Source organism: Crocodylus porosus, unplaced genomic scaffold, assembly GCF_001723895.1.
Source record: "Crocodylus porosus isolate Cpor-Errol unplaced genomic scaffold, CroPor_comp1, whole genome shotgun sequence".
In the NCBI taxonomy this organism is placed as follows: Eukaryota; Metazoa; Chordata; order Crocodylia; family Crocodylidae; genus Crocodylus; species Crocodylus porosus.
This window is the reverse complement of record NW_017728951.1, coordinates 25,047,236-25,057,585: the sequence shown is the minus strand read 5'-3', so window position 1 is coordinate 25,057,585 and position 10,350 is coordinate 25,047,236. Positions and strand designations below refer to the sequence as shown.

Below are 10,350 nucleotides of genomic sequence, written 5' to 3'. Positions count from 1 at the left end.
GCTCGAGAAGCATCTATGGATGCACGCCAGCATTTTGGTCGCTTTACTAGCCGCAGCATCGCATTGGAGGCTCATGTTCATCTTGTGGTCAGTGATGACCCCCAAGTCTTTTTCTTCTGTAGTGCTAACCACACTGGTTAGTCTTAGTCTGCCCCACACTGGTCAGATCATCTTTACGCTTGTTTTCACAGGTATTTCACTGCCACTTCAACAGCAACTTCTTCCCTCTCTTCCTGGAACATCTGCTGTCTGACCAGATCTCTGTGTCCACAGGATCCTTCCTGCTGGGTGAGTCTGAGATGGGCCCTGGATGTAACACTGTCTAGCTGCAGGGCTGGCAGCCAGCTCAGCACTGAGCACCCTTTTCCCAAACATGGGCTCTCTCCTCTCGGGGTTAACCTGCCCTCCAACCCCTGGCTGGGACCATTGCTGCCACCACATTGAGTCTCTGAATTTCCCCCTGCCTTGTAAGTTCAAGAGAACCAGTATTTGCTCCTCTTTGGAGGCAGGAGGGAGCAAGCCGGGCATTTGGCTTTAGGCTAGAGTCACAGTTGTGGCAGTGAATGTGCGAGGCAGGCTGGGAGCTCTTTGACTCTGCAAACCTGGGTTTAAATCTAGACTGGGGGGTGACGAGTTTTGGAGCGCAGTCACCGTCTCTTGTTTGTAGCTGGAACATCTCCAGCTGAGCAGACAGGGTCAGCAGTGCAGGTTCTGGAGGGATTCAGGCCAGGAGCAAGGGGGTTGGTGCAGATACCTTGTCTGACTTTGTCCCGTGCTCTTAGCATCTGAGGCGAGTCTGGTCATTCGAGTGTGGATCTGGGAGTCGGCGTTCCCAGAACGGCTCTAACCCTAACTCCCTGGTGATGTTGTATAAGTTGATCACCTCGGATCCTCCCTCTCTCCACTCGGACTAGGCTCGTCTCCCTCTTGAGGAGTTGTGAAGTCACATGGAGTGTGCTGTCCAGGGTTGAATGCTTTTGTTAGCATCAAATCCACTCCACACAGGTGGTGGGGGGGATCACTAGCTTTTGTCTGAACCCCCAAGTGTGGGTGAGCTGAGCCTTGCTTCTGCGTGATGCAGAAAGCCCCTCGAGTCAGTTGTGTGTCTTTCTCCCCCCAGGCGTTTCCTACATTGCTCCTCATCTCAACAACCTCTACTTCCTGTCTCTGTGTCAGAGATGGGGGGTTTACGCCGTGGTGCGCGGGCTCTTCTTCCTGAAGCTGGCGCTCAGCGTGGTCATGCTTTTGGCAGGGCCTGACCAGGTGCATCTGCTCTGCATCTTCATCGCCAGGTGTGGGGCCTGTCTCGGGTTGCACTCGGTGTGCTGGGGGGGAATATCAGCACTGGGTGGGAGTGTGGGTGGTTTTCTCTCCATTTGATGGACGGGGGATCTGAGGCATAGCAGGAACTCCAGAGCTGTGATGCTGGGGCAGGTGCTCCAAACACCCTGAAAAATATAGTATGGGGGGAACGGGCAGCAGAGTGTATGCGCGCGTCGTCAGGTACGTTCTCTGTGTCTCCTGTCCTCACCTTTCTGGGGGCTCACGGAGGCCATGGACCTCATGGGATGCAGGCAGACACTAGAGATGGGAGGATGCTCCTGGGGGCTGCTTTGGGATCAGGGTTACATTTCTCACTGTGCCGTTGACATCCCATGCTCAGTCCAGCTCTGTTAATGCTTCCCGGGCTTCCACCTGAAACCTCTCTGCTGCCTCCCGCAGCAACCGGGTCTTCACCGAAGGGACTTGCAAGTTGCTGAACCTGGTTGTCACCGACTTGGTGGACGAGGATTTTGTCTTGAACCACAGGAAGCAGGCGGCCTCGGCCCTGTTGTTTGGGATGGTCGCTTTGGTAACCAAGCCAGGCCAGACCTTTGCCCCTCTGGTTGGCACCTGGCTGCTCTGTGCTTACACAGGTGAGTGACGTGGCATGCTGCTCCTCAGGATCACAGCTGGGTTGGGGCTGTCTGCTGGCTTCTGTGATGTGGCATTTGGGCAGGAGCCAGCGAACAGGAGGTTTGCAGGATTACCTGTCACCCAGCAGCGAATGCACATTACTGCTCCATGTGCTTTGCCCCCCCACCCCGGCTGGTGATGCAGTCAGAGCCGGTCACCTGACTGAGATCAGGGCTGGTCAGGATCAATGGGAGACCAGAGCAATGGGAAGTGGCTGTAGTGGTTTGCTGTGGGACAGGGCTGATCACTGGCCCTCCCTCCCACTGGATAGTTTAATGAAAACTTCCTTAATTTTTTTCTTTTTTTTTAAATTGACACTTTTACGATGAGATCTGAAGGTAATACAGAATGCCTCCAGGCTGAAACTGCGACATTTTTAAGCCATTTAATTAAAGAATCAATGTACAGAGTTCGCCAGCCTTTTTCCAAAATGGAGTCCCACGCCGTGTGCTTTTCTAGAGAAGGAAACAGCCGGGAGGCAAAAAACATCTGCCTGCTGTGTGGGGGGACAACAGGGCACAGGATCCTAGAGCAGCGGGGCTGGGAGGGACCTCCAGAGGCCACATCTAGTCTAGGTGATTGGTGGCTTTCCCCTTGGGGATTTAAGTCAAGGTGAATTTCAGGCCACCTTGCTGAAGGAGAGAGCAAACGGGGCGTGTCCAGTGTTTTCCACCCCTGCCTCCTCTCCCACAGAGCGCCCGGAGGCTCTGGTGCCTACAGACAAGTCTCACAGCCTTTTTCTCGGCCTCAGGTTACGACATCTTCCAGCGGGACCCTGTGAGCAACGCGGTGAGCACCCAGCCGAAGCTCGAGTCTGGCATGGCCTGGAAGCCCACCCTGCGCCAAGGCTGCTTCTACCTCCTCGTCTTCATCCCCATCGCATGCGCGCTGCTGCAGCTCCTCAGCTGGTCCCAGTTCAACCTGCGGGGCAGGCGCCTGCAGACGGTGAAGGCCCAGCGCCAGTTCCTGACTCGCGGTCACTCGCAAGAGATCAAGATGATCTGAGGCCCCTTCGGAGTCCTTTCTGGGGACCCCACCTCTTGCCAGCTGTGTCTAATGCGGTGCGCCTCCATGCCAACGGTGTTACTGGTCACCGCTTCCAGGTGCTTACGATTCAACTGTGAAATGTCCCAATACTTGCCAGGCAGATGTTTACTCATTGCAGGAGGTGGCAGGCGCTTCGTAGAGACAGGTGATTGCAGCAGTGCCAGGTGGGTTTGCTCAGGCAGGCGCGTGGAGTCCTGAGTTCGGCATCCCTGTTGTCGTCCTTCAAATATAAGATCCCCTGGAATATGAGACAAATGTTCTGACTCTCCAATGCAGCAAAAAAGAAAAAATCAAATATCCTAGTAAAGTAAATTGACAAGAGCACAGCCGTGGCAGGACACAGGAAAGCTTTTCACTGTTTAAATTTTGACTCAGGTTTAGGACACGGGCATTTTTGGAAGGAATACTTCATTTTAAAATGTTTCTTATATTTGAAGGTTTACAGCAGAGGTGGACAATAGGGGAGTGAACAACCCGATTGCATTGAGTTGTGGAGAGAGCTGATTGAGTGAGGTCTCTAGGGGAGTATTTCACCCTGTGGGACTCCCATGGGAAAGTGCTTGGCCATTTTAGCAGTGGCTTTGTGCCTGGCCAGTGGGACTCCATGCCTTGCCTCTGCCCCCATCTCTGGAGCAGCAGGAGTGGGTGGCAATGCAGAAATGTAAGAGAAACTTCCATTTTGGGGGTGACAGGTGCCCTCCACCCACAGCCAGATAAGGGCTGGGATGGGTAGGGTCCCACCGGAGTGCTGCCCGGAGGACTGGAGACCCAGGCAGGACTCAGAGCTGAAATGGGAAATGAAGGACCACAGGGAAGGCAGGGATAGGGGCAGGTCTCCTCGGTGCTGGGAGACTCCAGTGCAGTGGTCCCAGTGCTGACGCCAAGCCTTATGTTCGATGCTCTGTAGGGGATGACACCGGGCCTGGCTTCGACCCTTTCTGTTGGGTTGAGGTCGGGTCTGTCCCCGGAGAACAATTTACTGCAAAGCAGATTTCCTGCAGCTGCAGTTGGGTGCAAGGGCCCTGCTGTCACTGCAGTGCCAGGCACGTCCCTCGAACATGGAGGAAGCCGTCCAGGGCAAGCAGCTGCAAACTTGCCTGCCTAGCTCAGTGGAGGGGAGGATGTCCCAGCCAAAGTCCCGCGGCTCGTTGCGCCCAAACTGCAGCAGAGGCTGGTGAGGCCAGGCTCCCGGCAGCAAGCACACAGGGCAGGAGAGAGTCCCCGTCACTGCCTGTGATCCGGGGCAGTTTCTCCAGGACAGTGGGTACGAGTGCACTTGGCTCATGGTGCTGAATCTCAGGTTAGATACAGGCTTCCAGGCTCCCCACTGGACTCGGCACTGGGGGCTCTGGAGACAATCCCCGTCCCGTCCCTCCCCTGTCAGCTGTGCTGGAGGACCCATGCACTGCCACTCTCCGGCAAGCTGGCAGCGTGGGGGATTGCTGAGCACTGTAATCTCCCCCCCACTTCCAGCCCCATTGCAGCCAATCTCTTAACAAGATAGGGGCCCTCCCATGCCCAACCACACAAGTAATTTCACAGGCGGCGGCAGTGCTGTGGGGGCTGGAGCATGGCCCCACGTCACTGGCAGGGTGTCTGAGGGCAGCATGGGCTCTGCTGTAAGTCCAGGGACCCTTTGCCCAGTTCTGCACCTTCCTTTCCCTTGCTGGGACAGGAAAGTACAGCCTTGCATGGCCGCTGGGTTCTTCCAGCTTTGAACCATCTTAAACCCCTTGCACAGTACTATGAGCGAAGTCCTGGCCCCAGCAAAGTCCCAGGCAAAGCTCCCGTCTGCTGCCCCTGGGGCCAGGATTTCACCCTCCTGGAAGTGGCATTTGTTTCATCTCCTGGGACATGCCAGGGTCTTAGAGCAGTGTTTGAATGGGTAAAAACCAACCCCAGTCTGTCACTGGCTCTGACCCTCCTGCTTTATTTACATCATAGACTCATAGACAAGGAGGGTTGGAAGGGAGCTCAGGAGGTCACATCCAGTCCAACCCCCTGCTTAAAGCAGGACCAGCCCCAGCTACAGCATCCCAGACGAGGCTTTGTCCGGCCGGGTCTTAAACACCTCCAAGGATGGAGACTCCACCACTGCTCTGGGGAGCCTATTCCAGTGCTTCACCACCCTCCTACCAAGAGAAGTTTTCCTAATATCTAACCTCAACTTCCCTTGCTTCACATCGTACTTGGCTAATATCCAGTGATAGCTGTGGAGCGGTTTAGTGCAGGGAGCTCTGGCCTTTCCCCGGGCTGGGGTCAGGTTGCATGCAGGGTTGTAGCTAGCGCAGTTTTCCTCCCAGCGGCGTGCACAGCTCCACGTCCTGTGCGATCCCCTGGCTTGTTGGCAGGGAAGGTTTGGTGCTGAGCACGTGTCTGCTGGTGTCAGTAGAGCCAGAGCTGGAGATGATGCCCAAGCGCCCTGGCATTCAGTCTGGTTTGGCTGCAAGAGGACCAGCTTCTGCCGCAGAGCTGGGCAAGTGCTGGGAGCTCCCGAGGCCCAAGGCGCCGTCCTGCACACGTGCTATGTGTTAAGCCAGGTGCCGGTCAGGTGGCACCATCGGCTTCCCTCCATCCTGCTGTTAACCACGGAGCCACCCACATCCCCACTGCCACGTCTTTTTGGGGCACGACTGCCTCCAGCCTTGGACCAAGACACGAGGAAGCCATGACGCTGCGTGGACCCCTCCGTCTCTTCGGGCGGTTACGCCCTGACTTATCCATGTGATTTTTACCAGGCCTTGTGCCTGACTTCTTTTTCTGAGCCGCAGGTGATTAAAGGCCTTTTCTGTATTGCTGTCTTGGCGCGCTTGCATTTGGGGCGGGTGCCTGCTTGATGCTGGCTGGCTCCGGCCCAGCTGAGCAGGTTCATCTTCCTTAATGACCAAGTCTGCAGTCGGCCTGGTCCTGGGTTGTCTTGCACCAGTGGGAGCTAGGCGGGATCCGTGACGGCAGGGAATTTTGGCCCTTGGTATCACCTGCAGTTGCCATGCACAGACCAAGTGCCAGCACTGTGGTACCTGTAAATACCCTGTTTTATTCCCGGCCCGTACCTGGTGTCAAAGCCACGGCCTTGGGGAGAGGCCCTGCTGTAGCCTGCTCGTGACTGGGCTGTCTCTGCACCTGACCTGCTCCCAGCAGCATTGGCAGCAGTGATTCCCCGCCAAGCCCCTTGCATCGCCGTGCACGATTGTGTTCAATGGCTGTCTACCTGCCCCCCTTACTGTCAGTCCTTGCTTCACCGGGTGCTTCCCCGATGAGTTCCCCACGGCCTCGTGGCAGATTTATGCTTTGTGTGCCCTGGAGGGGCGAGATCTCTGGGCTGCTTTGTGCCCTGGCACGTGACCGCGGCTTCACTTGGGGTCATTGCTTGAGCTCCCTTCTATCCTGTCGGGGCGGGAATGTCGAGGAAGAGGAAAGCCAGGTCGCAAGGGTTTGTCTTTCTTGTGGATTTTCAAGCCTGGATGGTGGAGCCGGTGACTGGAGAGTAGCCAATCTATGGAAGAAGGAGGTTGGGGAAGGTGATCCTGGTAACAGACTCCTGTATCTGATCTCAGTAAGCTCCAGGTTTCACAGCACACTAAGCTTGGAAGGCAAGAAAGATGCAGAGGGAAATAGGGGATAAAATGCAACATGAGTTTGATCCCATCAGACTAACCCAATCTCTTTGCTTGATGACCTGTTTTCTAGACAAAGGATATGCCCTAGATCTGATCTGCCTGGACGTCAGGAAAGCGCTTGATAGGATGCCTCCCGGGGGATTAGTAGTTAACTGGACTGGCCCAGGAATCGGAAAGTGAGGTAGGAATGGGGGGGCACTGGGCTTTGCCCCAAGGAGTCATCAGGCCAGAGGGAGGCTGCAAGCAGAGATCCTCAGGGCAGGGTCTTGGGACGGCTTTTTATAATAGCTCAATAGAAAATGAACTATCTGCTTTTCAAGTTCCCATCAGAAGCGCTTCTGCGTGTGGGAGCTGGCTAGTATGGTCTGGGCTGGGGGTCAAGTCCTGATCAGATGCTTGACACCGAGGAAGCCAGAAGTCCCCTGCTGCTGTGGGGGCAGAAACAATGCGCCTTGAATCTTGCCCCCAGATTCCTGAACCAGGAAAAGTCCCCCAGAGCCCAGGGTGAGGCTTGGTGGGGATACACGGCCCCAGATCTGCTGCTGGGGGCCCTGTGCCTGCCCGACATGTCAAAGACTCAGGGGCCAGTTCCTGGGGAAGTCCAGGCCTCCGGGGAGCTGGGCACCACGTGCAGAGGGCCACTGCCTTGGGGATGCTGCTCTGTTCATGCTCCCACATGCTCCCGTTTACTTGGGGGTCCCTCATCCTGGGCCATTGCTCTCAGGTGTGTGTTGAGAGTTGTCCCTGGTGTAGGGACACAGTGGGGGTGAAGTGCATGCGTGCGTTTCCCCCACCTCCACCGGACGCAGGAGGAACGGGCCTGCCTGCTGGTGGGTACATCGCTCACTTGCCGGGGGTGTTCCCTCTCTGCTCTTCTGCAGGCGGGGGAAGCTGGAGAGCGAGGACCTGCCCGGGTGGTCGGTTAGTGCAATCCAGCTTCCACCTGCTGCAGGGGAGCGTGCGGGTCACCCGTCTGCTCACACTCTGTCCATTACTTCACCACATCCCTCCACCTCGGTGCTTCGTAACAAAGTTGTGGCCTCAGCCTCCCCAGCCACAGCCGCCACTCTCAAAACACGCGAGGTGCTCTTCTGCCTGCACCTCCCAAGTACTGCGTGAAACCTCGGGCGGGGAGAGCCTTGCCGGGCAGCACTGGCTCTGTTACACCTTCAATAGCACTGGGCATGCCAGGGTTATCCCTGCACCTCCGCGTCCTTCAGGCACATAAAGCTCCCCTCGGCTGCTGCTTTCCTGGGCCTGGTCCCCGCCGTGCCAAGACGGCTGCTACCCCTTTCCTGCCCAAACCATCTGATGCATTAGCAAGCTGTTAACGTGGTGGAGGTGAGGAGCCTTGTGTACCGGCGCCTTTAGCTGCTAAGAGCACGTTCCCCGCCCAGGACCAAGAGGCAAGTGTTGAGGGTTGCTACATCCACCCGCCCCCTCTCCAACTCCACCTGCTGAGATAAACCTGAGCGATCCTGGTCGCCTACCCGGACTTCCCACAACTGCAGCCTTCTTCGGTTTCCGCTGCCTTTGGCACAACAGAGGCAAAACCAGAATAAAGATGGGGCTGTGGTTCCTGGGATATGGGCTCAAACCCCCAGCTTGCATCAGCCCCCGCAGCGCTGCCACAGGAGGTGGAATGCAATTTGGCCTTTCCTGGCTCCAGGGCAGAGGCTGTCCTCTTAAGGTTTCCAGCACACAGATGTGTGGGTTTGTTCAGATGAACTTTACTGAAGTACGTTGGGCACAAGAAGGGGTGCGAGGCTACCAGGGCAGGCGAGGGAACAAGTGTGAGGAAGCACCTTCGGTCTGCTGGCAGGGTGAGGGGGAGCTCGGCTGGGGTCAGGGAAGGAAGAAAGGAAGCGTGGAGACGTGCCATGCTGCCCAAGGTATTTATTACATGAACACAGGAGTCGCTCCCTTCCCTCCACGCCGCACGTCTGAGGCTGCACCAACAAATACGACCGACTTCCCGGTGGAACAGGCTCTTAGCAGAACTTGCTCTTCTTAACCAGGGGGAGGGTGGGGGCTCTCAGCTCTCATGGGTCCTTCTCTCAAAGCAAAATGATTTGTTATGCAGTTAGGAGGAGACTAAGCAGCAGCCCAGCGTCAGCTGGAAATGCACAACCGAGAAAAACCCAACCAAATGGAGCCTCTGTACCAGCCAGGCCCTTGTCACACACGTGCTGACTGCACGAGTGCTCTCAGCGCTGCCCTTGTATTTCATGCAACGTCCCAGGAGCATCGGGCAAACCCCCGCCCTCTGGCATTGCAGGCAGGCACTACTTATGCTGAAGGTATGGCACTAAAGTACGTTCCCTACTGCAGTGCATTGCTTTCTACAGACAAACCGGGGAGCACGTTGCGAGACAGCCCCCGCCATGCTGAACCCGCTTGGATTTGGAAAGCAAACCTGACGGAAATCATGCAAACAGAAGGGGGGAAAGTGGAATTTGCTTATGCAAATGAGAGTCTGTGGCCTAAATCCTCTCCTCTCAGTGTGCTCCCTAGCGGCAAGTGTCAACTGGGAAGACGCACAGAATTGCTGTGGGCCGTGATCAAGTCAGGAGCAGTTACTGTCTCTGGGAATTACGTTAAGTCTGTTTCCCCCTTTTACATCCCAGAAAGGGTTAAGAGAGTATGTTTTTTAAGGTTGGGTTAGATGGTGTAGCCAAATGGCTGCACCCAGGTGTAGCACTGGAGAAAGGGAGCAGAGGGGAGAGGGTTGTGGTTTCAGCTGAAGGCAAGCTACCACCCCCCGTCCACCTTCCTCCTCCAGGCTAAGGGATTTGATTAAATTAGGCTGTAAATGAATGAGCAGGTGTTCAAGAGTGCTTGGCCCCATCAGTGGCCAGGTCCCAGAGTGGCCAGGGGCCCTGTGGAGCCCGCTGGCATGTGAAGAACCGTCTTGAGCCCTTCTGGTGCAGGTAGACTGGAGGGCAGCAGGTGCAAACTGGGAAACAGGCACTGATTTACAAGGCCATGCGCACATGAGGGGCTGCACTAGCATTGCCCCGGGCATGCAAGTAGGTCGGAGTCTGCTTAAACTGCAGTAAAAATGGAAGAGCTTTATCATCTGCTACAGGAGGCTTTGCCCACTGGCACTCCCTGCCTTCAGCTCTTCTGTTACAACACCCAGCATCCCAGGCTGTGTGTGTGCTGCCACCTACACATCTCCCTATTTCTAAGCCACTGCCTGCCTTCACAGCAGCCTTCTTCCCACAGAAACTCCCCTTAAAAGATGCAATCAGCAGCATTTGGCCCCAGTTCCAAAAGGCAACAGCCTCCTGCCCACAAGTGCCAGGGGTGCTTGGCAAGGCAACAGAAGGACGGTCTGAGAGCAGACAGGACATGCAACCCCAGTGCCGTTCGCCCAAGCTGTGGGCACTGTCAATTTATGGCAGGCAGGGCTGTATTTTTCAAAGCAAGGGCAGTGCTGTAGTAAATATTTCTCTATATACTAATGGAAGGATTCCTGTTCTACACGGAGGCAACACTTAGGCTAAGGCTCTACGTACAAGTTGACAAGGGATCAGGTCAGCGTGAATTTAGGAGAACGGCCATTCTGGAACAAGCCCCTGCGCACGCGTTTATTCGGGAATGGGAGCGCCTCTTCAGCAGTGGATTGGCAAAACCACAGAAAGGCAATCCCATTGCAGAGTAAGTGCTGGCATGAGCAGTGCTCTGGAAAATCTGTGCAGACAGTCCTTTGAAAGGCTTGTCC

The 10,350-nt window shown here is 55.8% G+C and overlaps 1 protein-coding gene across 2 annotated transcripts in view; it reads left to right on the top strand.

Moving 5' to 3' along the window:
• Positions 1 to 5,796, top strand: part of MFSD13A (major facilitator superfamily domain containing 13A) — a 20,683-nt gene extending 14,887 nt beyond the window's left edge. For both annotated transcript variants that reach the window (XM_019556173.1, XM_019556174.1), the window contains 4 exons: positions 192 to 288; positions 1,121 to 1,292; positions 1,723 to 1,916; positions 2,708 to 5,796. In XM_019556173.1, the coding sequence (XP_019411718.1) occupies positions 192 to 288; positions 1,121 to 1,292; positions 1,723 to 1,916; positions 2,708 to 2,961 (717 nt within the window). In that variant the 3' untranslated portion in view covers positions 2,962 to 5,796. The remainder of the gene's footprint in view (positions 1 to 191; positions 289 to 1,120; positions 1,293 to 1,722; positions 1,917 to 2,707) is intronic.
• The last annotated feature ends 4,554 nt before the right edge of the window (positions 5,797 to 10,350 follow it).